The sequence below is a fragment of the Crocodylus porosus genome, unplaced genomic scaffold (assembly GCF_001723895.1).
Source record: "Crocodylus porosus isolate Cpor-Errol unplaced genomic scaffold, CroPor_comp1, whole genome shotgun sequence".
In the NCBI taxonomy this organism is placed as follows: Eukaryota; Metazoa; Chordata; order Crocodylia; family Crocodylidae; genus Crocodylus; species Crocodylus porosus.
Window position 1 is genome coordinate 34,372,384 of NW_017728912.1, and position 18,237 is coordinate 34,390,620.

The 18,237-nt window shown below is 46.0% G+C and overlaps 1 protein-coding gene across 2 annotated transcripts in view; it reads right to left on the reverse strand.

Moving 5' to 3' along the window:
* Positions 1–2,638: 2,638 nt before the first annotated feature.
* The window catches only part of NAAA (N-acylethanolamine acid amidase), a 30,696-nt gene continuing 15,097 nt past the window's right edge, over positions 2,639–18,237 (reverse strand). The window contains exons 6-11 of one of the 2 annotated variants that reach the window (XM_019534255.1): positions 10,520–10,692; positions 9,168–9,230; positions 8,658–8,724; positions 7,076–7,104; positions 5,388–5,457; positions 2,639–3,006 (exon numbers count right to left, since the gene is read on the reverse strand). In XM_019534255.1, the coding sequence (XP_019389800.1) occupies positions 2,986–3,006; positions 5,388–5,457; positions 7,076–7,104; positions 8,658–8,724; positions 9,168–9,230; positions 10,520–10,692 (423 nt within the window). In that variant the 3' untranslated portion in view covers positions 2,639–2,985. Of the gene's footprint in view, positions 3,007–5,386; positions 5,458–7,075; positions 7,105–8,657; positions 8,725–9,167; positions 9,231–10,519; positions 10,693–18,237 lie in introns of those variants that run through there. The other variant, XM_019534256.1, reaches the window with a different exon arrangement.

Genomic DNA, 18,237 nt, shown 5'->3' on the forward strand with positions numbered 1-18,237 from the left:
GTAGGCCCAGCACTCTTTCCTGCTTATGCAGGGGGTCGGACTCGATGATCTATTGAGGTCCCTTCCGACCCTAGCATCTATGAATCTATGAATGTTAAAAGACTGGTATTGGATGTTTATAGAAGCATTTGCAACTCGTACTAGTTAGCTATAAATTATAGCATGAAAGATAAATGATCCAAAAACTCATAGCAGTTGTATTCTCCTTTGTCACCCAGTCACCATTTAAAAAAAAAAAGGTTTCAGCCATTCAGGGTGGGCCCACACAATGTAGTATAGGTGGTGCTGGGTGGCAGGTAGCCAGGGCCCCCCACCCCCAGACTCCACATCCCCCAAACACCTGCACAAGCCCCATACCCCACCTCAAACCTCACTCCCAAGCCCTATAAACCCACCTATAATGCCTCCCCCACAAACCCCACCCATCACATCCTGTGTGCCCAGCCACCGAACAGGATGGGACAAGACCTTTTGGTGGAGGCTGTGGCTGCAGGGGCAACTGCCACACTGCAGCCCTGCCTCATGCCCACCCCACTGTTGGGATATGCGGGTTGGGGGCTCCTGGTCCCAGGAACCACTTGGGAGGTATGATGAGCTGGAGGTAGCAGCAGGGTGTGTATGTGAGTATGAGAGTGAGAGAGAGATGGGGGTTGGGAGTAGTGGAGCGCTCTGGGGAGGAGAGGCCTCCAGGGCCAGGCTTAGAGCAGGCTTGTGCAGGGGGAACTGGCCTGGAAAGAAAGGACCCAGCTCAGTCCTTGAGCTCCAGCTGAAGGCTTCTCAGGCACAGCATGGGGCAGGGAGCAGAACAGCAAGGGCCAGCACTTCTCAGAGGCACAAAGCAGCAGGTGGGACAGCTGCAGCTGGACTCACATACTGGTTCTAGGACAGATCTGTGTCCAGGAGGGAGCTGGTGGTGGCAGGCAGGGGCTGCAGGTCAGGAGTGAGGGGGATTCAGTGGGGGGCTGTGGGTTGAGAGTCCAAAGCAAGGGCAGGGGCAGCTCTGATTTTTCTATGACAAAAAGCCAAAAGTAAATGCCAACGTATAAAGATATTTAGAATTTATTTTATTATGGTGAGGCACTGGTAGGCTTCCAAAATGCTTTAAAATTGTAAACAATATCAATAAAGCATTGCTCAACAAATTTCTCTCTATATAGTGGCATTTCGTTTTAATAGTGGAAGAACACAGATTTTAGGTATTTTAATGAGAGAATTTGGGTTTCTTATCAGAGAATTTGCAGTTTTTAAAAAGGGAATACCAGGATCTCTGCTGGTGGGGCAAGTGGAAAGACCCAGGCAGAAGAACCTGCCTAGGGCCAGCGCTGGGGACTCAGCTGGAAGGCAGTTGAGGTGGCTGACCTCTTGGCCATTTGTAGCCAAGAGGACACGCTTTGATAGTTCAAAGCAGGCCACTGCAATAAGCATATCTTCTAAGCAATAGCTGCCCAGATGGCAGAGCAGGGGCACCAGAAGACATGACAACAGCTCCTCTTGAAGGCAAACTGTGTAGCCACAGCCCACTGGCAGTGGGCCCAGAGGTGCAGGAGGCTCTGCTGCAGTGGCACATACCACAGCCCAGGCACCTGTGCAGTGCTCGTCCAGGTCTGGCAGGAGCACAGACATGGAGCCACGGGTCCAACAGTGGGGATGCTGTTGCAGGTGGCAACAGGTCACAGCCAGGCAGCAGCTCCCACTTCCAGACTGCTACATTGGGTAGAGGGTGCAGGGGCCACTCTAGGTTAGGGCTACTTCAGCAGTCCAGCTGGCACAAGGGGTAGTGTCCCCAGATACCAAGTGGCTGGACTTTAGAAGCTCCTATTTGTACCTTCCAGAGATTGTGGGCCTTAAGGCCCACCTAGTTAACTAATAGCCCCACTGCATGAGGCCAAAGTTTGAAAGATACAACTGATATATATATATATATATATATTTTTTTAGGGACGGATAACTAAGGAAGAAAGGGGTAGGAGTGATGTGGGGGTCACCTCAGAAGCTCCTGGGAGCAAGTAGCCCTGAGCTGCTCACCAGGGCAGGTTTTTATATTGCTGGGGCCAGCACAGGTGCTAGACCCAGCCTCTCACTGTCCCTGGCTGAAGATCCAGGAGGAACTGGGTAGGGTCAGTTTGCCCCAAGCGGCACAAACTGTTCCACACCAAAGTGCATATTCAGGTACCTGTGCTGAGGCAGAAATCTCTGGCACAAATTTGTGCTGCTGCTATTTGAGCTGCTGGAAACACGTGTGCATGCATGTGTAGACGTGCCCAGGAGAACCAGAATCTGAGGGAAGACACAGGCAGGCACCTGCACTGAGGATTCAAGCATCCCTGTGGGTTGCAGAATCCTTCTCTACAGGGTCTTTAAATAAAGGAGGCTGTGGGAGTGTTTGAGGAAGAATCATGGAGGTCTATTCACTAACCTAACATAGTTCCATAGACAAACAGCAGCTTCCAGGACAGATGAAACACCGATGCTGCAGAAATAAATGCAAGGTTCTTGCCGCTCTTCCAAACCCTCTATGGACATTGCAGCACTCAGCATATTTCACTTAGGGTGGATGCTAAAAAGAGGATCCAATCTTAATTCTTGTACTACGGTTTTGGATCAGACAATGTGAACATGAGAAAACAACAACAATATACATGATTCACAGAACCTGCTACATATTTTTATTTCAAATTTTCAGGGCTATTAAGCTAAGCAAAAATGGAGGCTTTTATTACTGAATTTGTTGACATATTTCTTTAAATTGCATGCTTCTTTGCAGAAATGGTAAAAAAAATAGCTCTCAGTTTTAAACAAGTACTAAAAAAACCTGACACAATCAAAAATATATTAAAACCTTAATTCCAGATGATTAACAAAATAAGAATCTTAGAGCACTACAAAGAATGAACAAGTCAGTTTTACCTCCACTGTTTATGTAATTATTTTATACAGTGCATTACGTTTCTTTATTTTAAAACTAAAAACTGGTCTTGAATAACATCAGGTTTTCCTCTTTTTTGTCTGTTAAAAAGAAGAGCAAGAAATAAATTAGCTGGATATATATGGAAGAATAAATAGAGCAAACATTTTAAAATTACTGACAGGATAGTGTAAGACCTTGACTCCATGCGATGTTTAACGACTGGATAGCAACAGGCCAGAACATGCATTGGCTTCACAAAGCGGCTTTATTGTGAGACAGCACTCAGGATATCTGTAACTTGGGTGACCCAGAGTATCTTTTCTAAAAGTCTTTTATTAAACTTAAGTTACATAGACCCCCAATCAAGAAAAACTAATCTTCAGAAAGAAAGAAAATAAAGTAGTTTACAGGCCAGGTTTTGCTGCCAGGGAAAGGCAAAGCTCAAACTGACTTCTTTGAAAGAAGGAACACCCATATATCAATAAAATCAATGACATCTGCGGAGTTTGCAGAACTCAATTGCTCCTTGGAGAATGAGGTTGGGTTTTTATTTAGAACCAGCAGATGCAGCGTTGGTCACAGCTGTAAAAATTTTGAGAGTTCATGTACTTCAATTTTTTTCTAGAAGCCCTAAATGCATAAACCAAGGGAAGGATGATGTTCAATTGGTCCTAAGGGGCGAGAGGCTTCTACAATGGGAAGGTCTGCATCAAGGTTAAAAATGTAAGCAAGGTCAATGGATTTATGTAGGCTGAGTCCAGCTCCTGTTATAATGAACATGGGCTGAGGGAAAGTTTAATGTCTCTGTGGCCTGCAATTCACTTCACCGCTGTGCAGTTACATTACTTACGATTTCACAAAATCTGATGTCACCTCCCATCAGTCTGACAGGAAGCACAACCAGCACCACTTTAACTCTTATGCGACACTTGTTCTCAGTACTTCTCTTAACACTAAACACTGTGAGGCGAGGGAAGGGCTGGCACTGTTCCTCAGGCACCTCAGAGCTCTGCTGTGACAGGACCTCACGTGCACAGGAGACCCCAGAACATGAACCCAGCTCCCCCCAGAAACTGAAGACCAAGCCATGCCTCCCAGACTCTGTGTGCACAGCTCCAGCTGCTCTTTGCCATAGTTTCATAGTTTCTAGGGTAGGAAGGGACCTGAGTAGATCATCTAGTCCGACCCCCTGCCATGGCAGGAAATAATACTGGGGTCAAATGACCCTAGCAAGATGCTCATTCAACCTCCTCTTAAAAACCCCCAGGGTAGGAGCCAGCACCACTTCTCTTGGAAGTTGGTTCCAGATCCTAGCCGCCCTGACTGTGAAGTAGTGCTTCCTGATATCTAGCCTGAACCTGCCCTCTGCCAGCTTGTGACCGTTATTCCTGGTCACTCCTGGCAGTGCACTTCTCAAGGGGCTTTACAAAGGAAGCTGGTATTTACCCCGTTTTACAGGTGGGGAAAATTAAGAAGCAGAAAGTAACTAGCTCAGAATCACACAGGAAGCCAAAGACAGAGCCAGGAACAGAATCCAGATCTCCTGAGTCCCCTCCCAGTGCTCTTGCCCACTAGATCAGTGGTTCTCAACTTTTTTTGTACCAGGATCTGCTTATAAACATTCATGCACACTCCCAACCAGGTAAATAGTTTAAGTAGAAAACAGCCCTGGCTCTGCCATCCCTGGATTTGCGCACCCATAGCGGGCACGGGGTTGTAGCCTAGCCAGATTGGCACAGGCAGGAGCTGCCTCTGCAACCCAGCAGGAGGGACCTAACATGGGAAGGTGGAACAGGGTGGCAAGACTTGTTGCTGCTGCTGCTGCTACCCACATCAGCAGCAGCACGAGGAGTAACAGATGGGGGGTAGAGGGGACTGTGCTGCTCTCACCTACTCCTGCCTCCAGCCAGTCATGTACTGAGCCACAGCTCTACTCATAGCTTTCACGCTGACACCATTCACTGCCACCCCACCTCCCCTCCAGGGTTGAGTCATGGCCTGACGGGAGTGGCAGTGGAAGCTGGGCCACGGCAGCGGGGCAGAGGTACAGCCCAATGCATGAGTGACTGGAGGCAGGAAGTGGTGAGGGCAGCATAGCCCCCTCACTCCCCAGTCCATTACTCCTTGCACTGCTGGCAGCACAGCTGGCATGGGGGTCCTAATGGTGGCAGCTAAAGTAACAAGTCTTGCCTTCCCACTCTGCCCTGCCCCCTGGTCTGTGGAGGTGGCTTCTGCCCATGCCAGGCTGCCCAGATTGATATGCTGTTTATTAGTATGCACAGTGTTAACAAACGGGGAAGCACAAGCACCAAACATTTTTTTAAAAAATGTATGCAAACTATGATATATTTTTAAAAGTTTGTTTGCAACCCTTTTATATATTCTTATGACCCACTTTTGGATTCCAACCCATGGACTGAGAAATGCTGCCTCTTCTACTTAAATACAAATAGTTGTTAGACACCTTTGTTTAACATACCGGCGTTCTGATCCAAGTTGTGTACTTGTCTGGGAATGCAGCACTCATGACTGTGGTATATATTGTGTAACTAGGGTGAAAGAGAAAACAGACAGTGTGGGCAAAATAGCATCTCAAGCCAAAAAAGAGGTTTTTGTGTGAACAGAAGAGTAAAGACTCAATCTTATGGGACTGCACCCAATGATCTTACGAGGTCCCTTTCAGCCCTAATGTCTATGAACTTACTACAAACATACCTCTTACATATATGAGCCAGAACAACAGAAAGTACAGCATATTGAAACATCAGGAAGAGAGCCTGATAAAACTTACACCTATGGGTGTAAACTGGTCTAGCCCCACTGAATCTTGTCTATTCCAGCAAAGAATTTGCCCCTAAATGACACTATTTATCTTAATCAAGGTAATGGAATATTAATATGGATCTCACTGGTGAAAAGGACAGCACTCAAGCATGGTAGGAATGGTGTAATCACATTTACAATTCATGGGTAAATAAACACAATTGTTATCTCTGAGAAACTAATTCCAAAGCTCTAAGTGTGACTGGATGATACTGTGGAGACACTAAGCTGAAAATAAAAATATAACATGATAAGGAGATCTGCAAACATGCAGATTTTTTAAAACGCTGCAGAATGGCAATTAGTAAGAGAAGGCATTTTGTACTGGAGAGATAATAGCTCTGGCCCCCATTTACTATTTGTCTCTGGGAGTGAGAAGTCATTTAGAAAAACTGGCTCATCTAATTATTAATGGCTTCACTGCTCTGGAAGTCTGGACTCCAAGCAGAGAAGATCTGAGACCAGCAACACAGGGTTTTATCATTCCTCAATGAGAAGCAGACAGGGGACACAGGCACTTAGGCGACTCCTGATGTAGAAAAGCAACATGCACATGAACAGTGTTTGACTGGGGAAGATTCTAATACAATAAAAGGCTTAGTCTGTCTGACTGTGTGTCTGTGCGTCTGTCTGTCTGTCTGTAATGATTTTGCCCAACTGTGCATGCAGCGATTGGCTGCGTGGGCTGGGTGGCCGTGTGCGGGGTCCTCTGAATTTAAATGGGAGCCCCTCCACCAGTGCCACCTCCTCTTGCAGCTTCTGGTGCAGTGGCTCCCTGCGCCCCACCTTTACAGAGGCAAAAAAAAAAAAATCAGGTAGAGCACTTTAAAAGCGGTGGGGCCCAATGAGGAAAAGCGGGAGCCCCTCTGTCGTAGTGGGGTTGGACCTGAAGCGGGGAGGGGAGGAGGGGGAGCAGGTTAAGACCCAAAGCGGGGGTGAGGGGGCAGGATGGATCCGAAGCCGGGAGGGAGGAGCGAGGGGAAGGGAGGGGAGCGGGGTCAGACCTGAACCAGGAGGTGGGGTGGGGTTGGATCCAAAGCAGGGGGGAGGGGGCAACAAGGTTGGACCCAAAGCAGGGGAGTGAGGGGGGTAGAGCAGGGTTGGATCGGAAGCAGGAGTGGGGGGGAGCGTGTCTGGACTCAAAGCAGCGGGGGGGCGGTGCAGGGCTGGACACAGGGCTCTGTCCCTGCTGGCCCCCCTCCCCCCATCACTTTTGATGGGCAATTTGCTAATCATGGAATATTGAGCATATTCAGTCAGATTTAAATGAAAATCTTCTGAAGCACTTGATTGGTTGAGGCATGGCCATGAGTAGTGGGCTATGTTTCTAAGCACAATACTTACTTATTTAAGACTGGCTTCACTGATAATACCTGTACAAGAACATGGAAAAACCTGTCATTCTGATGGTTAAAAGTTTGTAAAAGGCGCTTTAGATAGAGCAGATAGAGCACAAGGATTAAGTTATTTAAAACAAAACCCACAAAACCAAAAATTGCCCTATTCTTCTAATGCACAATTTTGCATAATTCCTGAATTTAACAGCAGACCTCAGCTACCATCCCCACTCTCCAAATATGTTTAATTTTTAAATAACTAGGCTCATACCTAAGAAATTATGCAGAGGCCAGCCATCTCTGTTCCTTGTAAGCCCTTCATTCAGACATCAGAATGCAATTGTATTATTCCGAAGTCCCTCATTTAAGGACATCTGGCCACTTCTCTACACAAGAGGTTGACTATGCAGTAGCCCAAGACTTCTGCACAGTAGTGGAAAGTGCCACAAAAATGCTATTCATTGGTGCTACTGTGCAGTAACTTGGGTTACTGCCAGTCAGCATCTCATGCAGACATGGCCTCTGTTCACAGAATCCTAGAAGGAAGGGGGCTCCTCTCTAGATACAGGTCCTGTATCAAGGCCTGTAATTCTGGTCTGTATAATCATTGGGAATCCACTCTGAATGAGAGGACTTTAGTTTGGAAATGTGTCCCTTGGATAGTATGGCATCACACATTTCCAAAATCCTTTACCGCTAATGCACAAAAACTAAAGATTAAACTAAAATCTTGGATCTAAATGCCATGTAAGTGCTAAATGTCATAACTCAAACCACAGTTTTAATACCTCTAACATATAAATTGCTATAAAGTATCTTTTTAGCAAATAAAGTTTTTTGCCAATGGTCCCCCCTGAAACCAAAAGATTTAAAACACACTGATATGGTATTTTTTCCTATTCATTTGTACCCATTTTACATGATATATGAACTTGTCCAAATGTGAAGGGCATGCCAATTTTCAGTTCATCATTAAAGTTAGTTTTGGTTTTTATAATAAGAAACTATATGCTAACACATCTGCCAAAAAATAAAACCATTATTTGTCCACTTCATTGCCAAAGCCCATAATGATTCAACATTTACAATTCTCATCTCCCACTGCTCCTGGATTATTGCAAAAAAAGAGCTAAATGTACAAATATTAAAGGTAAAGTTTTCAGACATTCGCTAGTCTAAAATGTTCACTCTGAACCTACTTTTCTGAAAAGCTGAACATTCACTTTGTCAACAGGTTAATGGGAACTGAAAAGGGGTCTCTGATGTCTCAGCTTAAGAACCCAAAACCTGAGTCACCCAGAATTAATGGGTATTTGGAAAATGGGGCTCATGTTACTTGCCCAAAGTCACACAATGAACTAGCAGCACACTTTGGCTCCTGGTTCATGCAAACTTTATAATGATCATAGAAAGCCTCCAGTGAGAGCCATTTACTCACTAATCTCCATCATAATGCTCTGCTTTTGTCTTCTCTCAACTTCCAGCTAAAAAGGCAATTACATTTCTGAAACAACGTTCTAACAGATTTGCAAAGCAACAAACTTTGAGTTCAAGCCCAGACAGTAGGATGCAGGATTTAAAGGAAATACCTGAAAGAGGGTATCAAAATTAATATTATGTTGCCCAGTGGCATTAAGTGCTCTGATGGCTGGAGTTCTGCAGGAAAAGAACAAAATGTCATTTGACAAGCAAATGCTGTCGTATGAGAGAGGCATTAACATAGGCTGGGGATAAAATTGCGCTAAATCTACCAGTTCTTTTTTCCCATCTTGCATAAAATAGCCAGATGAACTGGTAGGCTGGCCAAAGCAACATTTTGTTGTTTTTGTTGCTTTTCTGTTAGAAAGTCCTCCCCAGTCACTCTGAAGTTCAAGCTTGCTTCCTTGCCACCAGTTTCCTTCTGATATCACATGATGCACTGGGCTTCCAGCCAAAAGGCTCTGGACAGGGATCCCTTTAGAATCTCTTAGTTTTGCTCCTTCACTGGTCTTATTTCTTCTGAGCAACACCACCGAAATTGGAGTAGCTGCACACTCAGCATATGAAGCCACTCATAGCTCAGGGGGCCAAGGCCAGGTACAGCTCCTAATTAAACCTACCTTCGATCATCAAAAGGAGGAGGGCTAGTCCAGTGGTCATAGTTTGTCTCCACGTGGAACCACCTATGTAAGAAGCACACAAAAGATAAGCAAGAGCAGTTTCAGCTGATTCTATCCACGGCTAACAAAAGTGGACACAACACAGGATTTATGTATCTATGAACTTAAAAAAGTTTCTTTCAAAAGTCTCCCAGCTCACGTGCCTATAGCAAAGCCAAAGATAACACATATGAAAGCCTTTGCTGGAAACTACGGTCTGTGGATTATTAAGAAGGTTGGGGAAAAAAGGGTTCAGCCCAACTCTCATTATAGTCAATGACAAAAAAACGACTGACTGTGAGGGGAGCAGGACCAGGCCCTTAAAAATGGAGTTAGTGTACAGTGGGTATGTCTACACATGCATTAATGTGCTTCAGTTAATGTGCATTAAATCTAGTACCTCCACTGTGAGGACATTTTTATATGTGCTTGGGGAGTGGAGGACACTTTAATTGAAGTCAAGAGCCACTCTAATTAAAGTGCCCAGAGCATCTTGTGTATCAGTGTCCCCATGCTTTAAAATGGTGCTGGGGGTACTTTATCTATAGCTTGTCGAACAAACTTTAGTTAAAGTGCCCCTGCCATCATTTTGAAGTGCTGGGATGCTGTTACACAAGATGCGGAGGCTGGATGGAGCATGGTAATTGCCACACTCCAGTCTGCTACAATATGTTGTAATTGCAGCACGTCGGATCAGCCTCCCTGAGTCATGTGCAGACATCCTGAGGTACAAAGAAAATGTGCATTAGCCTGCCTTAATGTGCATTAACTAAATAGCACAGTTTTTTTGGTGACATCTTAATGCACATTAAAATAGGCTTATGCGCATTGAAGTGAATGTGCAGTATGTACCAGGTATGTGTATAGTGAATACTACACTGCAGTGGGGAGATATCTGAAGCAGCCAAATCACATCAGCATGGAGGCAGACTGAAACTAGTATCCATACTAGCTCATTTAAAGCTAGCTCATACATCTCTACACCATGTGGTCTGCATTTTAGGCATACCTTATGTAGCAACAGCCCAATCTTGTTCATCAGTTCTGCTTCATATGAATCAGAGTTTGGAGTTCTCTCTCTTAGTGATGAAAAGGGAGTTAAATGCTTTTCACTTCTGTTAAACCTGAAGAACTAGCACTTAGAGAACAGGAGAGATGGATTCTTATTATGCACCAAAAGACTTGTTTGCTAAGTTGTTGTTCAGAGATGCAAAATACTCCTCCACCTGGGTCTTTGGTGTTTTGAATACTCTTCTGCAAGTCCCGACTGCAGCTCAGAAGAGAGGAAGAGAGCAGTATTTGTTTCTACTTACCCTCCATCTAGGGGATCAAGAGGCCAGATGTCTGCTGGACCCTCCCTATTTCTTGTTATGACCACACCTTCTTTGGGCACAGTCCCTCCCACAATGTAATAAACATCCGCAATGATTGGAGTACCAGCCAGCTTGAAAACAGCAGACTGAAAGTCTTCAGACTTGCTCAGGGTCTAATGAAAAACGAGACCACAAGGGATAAATACTGCACAACAGGCTGAGGTTCTGTAAAAACACATCAAGATATCTCAAAGGGAAGATGGAGCTGGGTCATATAAAGGTTGCTATTTACATAAAGGGTAAATTTGGCCATAGTGATCAGGCTGGGTGGGCTGGCATAATATGGGAAAACTTTCTGATTTAGGCCATGATCCTACAAATAATTTACGCCCACTGCAAACTAAGCTCATGGGTACTCGTGTGGAAATCAAACAGGTACTTGAACTGATGCTTGCATTCAAGTGTCTGAAGCACTGAGACCATGTATAGAATCAGAACAAAAACCCCTCCTCTCATGAGTAGGGATCTGGGTTTTCCATTCATCATGGAAAAAATGTTGATTTTCTCCTTTAAAGAAAAACGTGGGAAACAGGAGATTTCCCCTTGCAGGTTGGCAGAGTTACAGCCTGCAAGGGGCTGCTTGGGGCTGGGGGGAGGCAGGAGTAGGGCAATCTGGCAGGGGGTGTCATGTACATGTATATACACACACATGCATGTGGCAGCACGGAGAGCAAAAAACAGTTCTTGCAGCTTCCTGCAGGTAAGTCTATGGTTGGGGGAGAGGCAGAGGGCACACTGAGGCCCCCACTTTGAGGGAGGGAGTGGGGCTGGGCTGGAGCTGGGGGCACTGCCCAGCCACAGTGCTGTGTGGGGACTGGGGCCAGGGCAAGAATGCACGGCTGTGGGACCCAGTTGGGGGAGCAGGACAGTCACAGGCAGCTTGTCTAGAGGGCAACAGGAGGGGCTGCAGGATAGGGAGACTACAGCAGGCAGCCTGCAATCTTACTGCCTCCATGGGCTCCACTTTGGCTGTGCCACCCATAGGGATGCGGGGAGCTGGACTCGGCACTCTGCTGCAGCTGCAGCGGCCGCTGCCTCCCTTCTGTGGGCAGCAGCCAGGGCTTGGGCATTGCTGGGGGGAAGAGGGAGGCTGCCTGCCCTGGTCCTGGTCCCATAGCTCTGGCAGCTGGGGGCCCCTCCGGCAGGGCTGGGGGGGGCGGGGGGCAGGAGACTGCGGGTCATGAGTGAGGGGCATCAAAAGGGCTGGGGGGACGCAGAGCTGTAGGTTGAGAGTGAGGGGCAGTGGCAGGGCCAGGGGCTGTGGGTCAAAGTGAGGGTTAATGGCATGGGCAAGGCACCAGCATATCATGGCTTCTCAGTGCGACAAGGCGGTGGGGGGGGGGAAGGGGCTGTAGCAACAAAGTCTGGCACCTGAGGCAGAGTCTGCAGCGCAGTCCACCTTCGCCCCATGCACAGATTCAGGGGGCACACCCCCCAGGCTTGCCTGGGAGTGCACACAGCAGCGGAAGCCACACTTCCCCAGTCCCCACATCCCCCAATGAGCTGTTCACGGTTCCATCCTGCACCCTGCTCTGGCTGGGCGGTACCTGTTGGCACCCCTTTGCTTCAGTGCCTTCCTTGCTATGGCACTGTTTAAACAGAGAAAACCAGGATCCTTGCTCATTAGCAAGCAGATCATCCCAAATGTGGTCCTTTTGAAGTAATTTGGCCCACCAGTAAGAACAAAGAAACAAGATCAAGGCTGGGCTGTTTAAAGGCTTCTTAAGAATTCACAGCAGTGTAAGAGTAATGTTGTTTGTATCTGCGATAGTCAAGAAATTATGTGAACGGCAGTGATTTCTTGGGGTGATATCTTTTATTGGACTATGTACTTGGGATAAAGTAAGACAAGGAAGAATGTCTTGCATTCAAAAGCTTGTCTAACATTATCCCACCCTGTTACTAGACAAGGGAGAAAGAGAAACAGAGGGACTGAGGCCATAGGGGTTAAACAGAAGGGAACCCCAAGGCGGGAATATAGAGAGCTATATTCTTACAGAGGAAACAGTGACTCACCAATTAAGGAATTAACAGCTCCTTCACAGGGGTCAGGCAGTGGGCTGGGGAGAGTTACCTGGCTACTTAACCCTCTGCTGGAGGACCTGGAGGGGAGGTCAGTTTTCAAGTGGGACCAGAGTTAGTGTCCAGGGAAAGTGGTATGCAGACTAGCAAGAAGGAGTTCCTGACATGGGAACTGAACAGCTCAGCTGCCAGCAATTTGAAAGAGACAAAAAAAAAAGGGGGTGGAGGGAAAGCAGCTTGTTAGGGAAATTTTGAATTAAGAGATAGAGACTAATTAGACAGGATATGATTTTGTGGATCCTTTTTCTTTTATTTTTCCCCCCACCATATTGAAGGCAGAAGATTGTTTTTTGTTAAGTGGGCACTTACATCATTTTTTTGGTTCAGATATTTTTGGAGACTACTCTGGTGGTCTGTGGCAGGACTGTGAGGGGAGGAAGGAGGTCCTAGAAGAGGTTGAGGCAGAGGTGTGGATAGGGAACCCAACTGCCCCTGAAGGGTAGCAAAAGGGGCTGAGGTCCTGGTTATGGGAATGGAACTTGTGGACTACAAAGTAGTGGCTCCATCCTGAGAATGAAGAGCTACATGTACAGGGAATGCCCAGCCAAGCTTGGCTCCTGTGTAAAAGGCCAGTTGCTGAGGAGAGAAGAGGAAGAGTAGCAGCGTGGGATGCCCATCCCAGGACTAAGGTGAAGGAGGCTGAGAGAGAAAACCTGATGAGCAACATCCAACAAGGGCAATCCCCAACCCTGCCACCTGCCTCCCAAACCTAAAGAAAAGACCAAGGTGTGGCAGGAGAAAAAGGAGGGAAACCCACGGAAAGGGGGATTATGACAGCAGGCTATGTCCCCCAGGTAACTAGGGAAGAACAGGCAGATTGCCTTTGATGATCAGTGAAGCTATCACACACCCTAAGAGATCCTTGCCTCTCTCTCAGGAATTTATACACCAAGTTCCCAGTAACTTTTGATGAAATCTAAGTCTTAACACCTTTGAGATCCCATGAATATCTCAATCAAAGCACCATTCAAAATATGCTTGCATGCTACACTCTGGCACCTATGCTGGGGGTATCCTATCCCTGATCTAGTTCAACCCCTGGCTCAAGGCCAAGTGATTTCTGTTTCAACCAGTCCAGATAAGTGTTTATCTAACATTTGTTTAAGTATTTAAAAACTTCCAATGACAGTGACTCTACTACCTCTCCAGTTAATCTGTTCCACAACTTAATGACTCTCAGATGCTAACAGAGCTATTCAAAACTAAAAAAAGTAAGTGTGAAACTCTGTGCAAGCCTAAGTGTTGGCGAAATTATGGAGAAAGAAAATTCACCGTTAAAGGCGTAATGATCCTCTATACTCAAACTAGAAATACTACAGTGCAGCAACTAAGAACAAATAGAGTTTGTGAAATTAAAGGCAGACAACAAATGCCTTAAACAGTATATAAAGAACAAAATGCAACAAAACATTAACAATATCTGCATCGCTACTTTGACCAGAATTTCTTTTTTTTTGGTATAAATCTCTCTCACTGTTTGCTTCCCTCCCACCCTCAAAGTTATGCAAGAACCATTCTTCACATATGGTACAGAGATTACTATCATTATCTAGCTAACATCTGGATTTTCATTTTAGATGTCCCAAACTAGTATCAGCATATGAATCACAGCCAGCCAGGAAAAAAAATCAGGTTGGATTTGCATCCCATTGTATAAATATTTTCCTTTTATCCCATTGCTTAAAATTGTGTTTTTTCCGTTACAGCTAGCACAGGAGCTGGGCACTGAAATCCTAATCTTCTTGTAGATCCTCATGTTCCACCTTCTACTTTCATTTTAACTTGATATACCAACGTGGAGTTTGTTAACCAAAAGTACAATTCCTTTAGCTGATAGATGAGTTACACTTCACACTGCCAGAAATGGTTTCATAAAAATATTACTACTGTCTTTTGGAGGTTCAAGGATTAGCTGCTAAGAGGAACTTTGTAGCAGAACAGGAAAACTACGAGTGGCAATGTTTCAGCAAACAATCTTATTAAACGAGTTGTGTCCATAAATCAATCTTAGGCATTTGTGAAGAGTAAACAAGAATTATTTTTCTTTTTCAAATCAAGTTGACTAAGTAGTTACTACAGCCCTGTTTCAACACGTTTTTGAGTTTGACATGTGAGAGAGGTATTTGTGACAGAAGTAGAGGCTGCGAACTACACTATTGCTTTCAGACACTAGTGAAACATACTGCTTATTTTACCTGGATAACAAAGCATTTTTGTTTAATATGAATCATGACTCCAAGAAACAGCAGGACAGATTTATCTCAGTAGAGGTCCAGCAACATTTGAATGCATTCTCTCCCTAGTTTTAGGGTTGTCTGGGTGATTCTCATTCTGAAACAGAAGTACTGGATGAAGTTATATCTTGACTAGGCAGGTACACTCACTGAACACAATGTAAAATCCTTCAGCACTCCACTTTCCATCTCAGTGGATGCATCTACACATGCACTAATGAGCTTTTACAAATGTGCAGATTTTATAAATGATTGGAAGATCAACTCTCCCCCACATTTACACCCTGTTGATACTGCACAGCTAAGATGGGCTGGCCACCTCTCAAGAATGCCTGACACTCACCTGCCAAAGAAAGTTTTCTATGGAGAACTGTCAAATGGAGTACACTTTTGCGGTACACCAAAGAAGCAGTACAAGGATGCCCTAAAGGTGGCCTTAAAGAGTTTCAGCATTGACCCAGAGTCATGGGAGCAAATTGCTCACGACTATCCATCCTGGAGGTCCCAAATCCAGAATGGAGCATTGGCCTTTGAACAGCAATGCACACCAAAAGCAATAAAGAAACACGTGGCTAGGAAAACAAAAACCTCCTGTATCCAGTTGTGGAGGAGCGAGCATGGCTGCGATGGGAGAAAACGGAGAGCGCTGCTTCTGGAGCCACTGTCTTATAAGGACAGAAACTCTGAGAGCGGAGCAGAGTGGCGGGACATGAGGTCCGACAGCGGGGAAGGAAGAAAAAAGAGAAAAAAGGGGAACAAAGGAGGATTCCCCAGAGGATCTGTAGCAGAACTGATTACGCCCCAATTGTGCCTGGAGGAGAGAAACTGATTGTGCTCCCAGTTGTGCCTAGAGAGAATGGAGCAAGGGGCAGATCCCCAGAGAAAATCCGAGAGGTGTGGGACATACATCTGTAATTGTAAGGAAATGAAAAAAGGGGATTTTTGTTAAAACTCTCCTTCTATGTTAGAGACTGTTTTGGTTGACTCTCCAAGAGGATTCAGAACTATCAGCTAAAGATAAGGCTGACTGTGGACCCCAGTACTACTAAAGGTAAAAGAATTTCATGTAGAGGGATCTGAAGATATAAGATCTCTCTTAACATGGAAAGAAATTGATGAAATAAAAGAAAGGAGAGAAGATTTGTAGGTAGAGTCTGTTCATGAATACTAAGTTCAATTAATTCATGTTGGCTATTGAAGGTTAAAGACATTGTGTGTGACAAAAGAGTTAAAAAGTTAATACTGTAAGTGACATTAGAAAAAGATGCAATTAACATCTTCTGTCTGACAGTGTGTGAGACCTGTATGAATTTGTAAAAGGAAAAATAAAGAAAAGTGAACGATCTTAACCAGACTGTGGCTGGATATCTAACTTCAAGGTCGGGTGTATATATGGATGAGCAGATTGGATGATATATGCATATTGTGTGTGAGTCACATAAAAAGGGTATAAGAATGAACTAACAGAGAATAACCTTCCCGACTAATAATATCTAAAATTAATATTAATAATAATAACAATATCAAAGACGGGGCAAGTGGGCAAGTCAGGCATATTGATGGTTCATAGAACAGCGGCAAGTGTGGACAAGGATACCGTAAGACAAACCACAACACCAATCCTCATCACTCTCCAGCCTCTGCTGCAGCAGACTGTTCAAAGCAAAGATTGGTCTTGTAAGTCACCTAGCCTCCACCCCCCTTCGTTCTCTTCCCTTTTTTCTCCTTTTCCTTCTTTCTCCTTTTCTCTTTTCTCCTTCCCTTTTTCTTTCGCACTTTTCTCTCTTCTTTCCTCCCCTCCCCCCACTGGATGCAGTTGTCTTCGCCCGCGAAGGACTAAAGTATGTACACAAATGTGCATTAAATTTAGTACCTGCAATGAGGTACTAAATTAATGTGCATTAGGCTGCACTGTGCAGTAGCATTTTTGTATGCTTTTTTAGTGATGCTTAATGTGCAGTAGACTATTTTATTTTGCATTACCATAATGTCATAGTTTTTACGCAATGCTTTAATGTGCAGTAAAACAGTCTACTGTGCATTAAAGAGCATCTGGAGACGTGCCCGATGTCTAACTAACAGTATAACTGCTTGGCAGACTCATTTATACACCGCAGCACCTTACAATGTATCTTGCCATGTGCGAAGGGAGTCTTTCCAAACCAAACATGGGGGCAATATTGGCTATTTTACAACAAGTGCCTGTAGGACAGGAATTGTCTGACCACCTTTATGAGAGTTTATGGCTCTGTCTAGAGCAGGAGCAGGCAAAATATGGCCTGTGGACTGATCTGGCCTGTCAGGCAATTTCATCCAGCCTGTGGTCACCCACCAATTAATTGTACTCAACCCAGCCTGTGCACTTTGCTCCCACTCTCATGCATGGATGGACCCCAGCCCTGGCCAGCATGCTGAGCTTCTGTGTGGGGCCACTGCTGCTGCTGCCGCCAGGGGATCTGCTTGGTTTCCCTAGCCTCCAATGGTTTTTCCTTGTGTCCCTGCTGCAATGCTCACTCTGGGCACCAGGTAGAGAAGCTGCAGCTGGGTGGGAGCACTGAGCATGGGGATGGGGATAGCAGGAGCTTGGAACCTGGACTCCATGCCTAACAGGGTAGTGGGAGTGCAGAGCTCAGGTGGTCAGTGGGTGGGTGTGTAGGTATGGGGGGACACCCCCACATACCTCCCTCTATGGTGCACAGCCCTGGCTGCTGGCAGCAGCAAGTGGTAGGCCCTTGGGTGCTTGTGGCCCGTGCAGGCACAGCTGCCCGGCAGCGTGTGGCTCCAACCCATTTTGGGAGCTGCATGTCGTGGCAAGGAGTAGAGCCAGACCTTTTATTGCGTGGGGCTCATGTGCAGCTCCTGGGACTTCCGCACCACCAGGGGGAAGCCCCATGCAATGGCGCCAGCTTGCCTTCCCTGCTCCCTGCTGCCGTGTGCACCTCCCAGGACTCTACCAGGAAGCAGGGAGTGGGGCTCCCTGCCACTTCTGGTGGAGTCCTGGGAGGTGCATGTGGCAGCAGGGAGGGGGGAAGGCAGCCATCTCCATCAAGCAGGTCTTCTCCCGGTGATGCACGAGTCCCAGGAGCTGCACATAAGCCCGACACAATAGAGGTGGGCCAGCCTGGGTACACCCCTTGTTGCCACATGCAGGTCCTGGAACTGGCTGGAGCCAAATGCTGTCAAACAGTGACACCTGTACAGACCATGAGCACCTTGAGGGCCCGTCGCCTGCTGGTGCTGGCACTGCTTGTGGGGGCTGGGCTTCATGGGGCAGTATGTAGGGGGGGTCCCCACATCCCCCCACCCTCCCTTACACCCCAACCCCTCCACATATGCACCCAC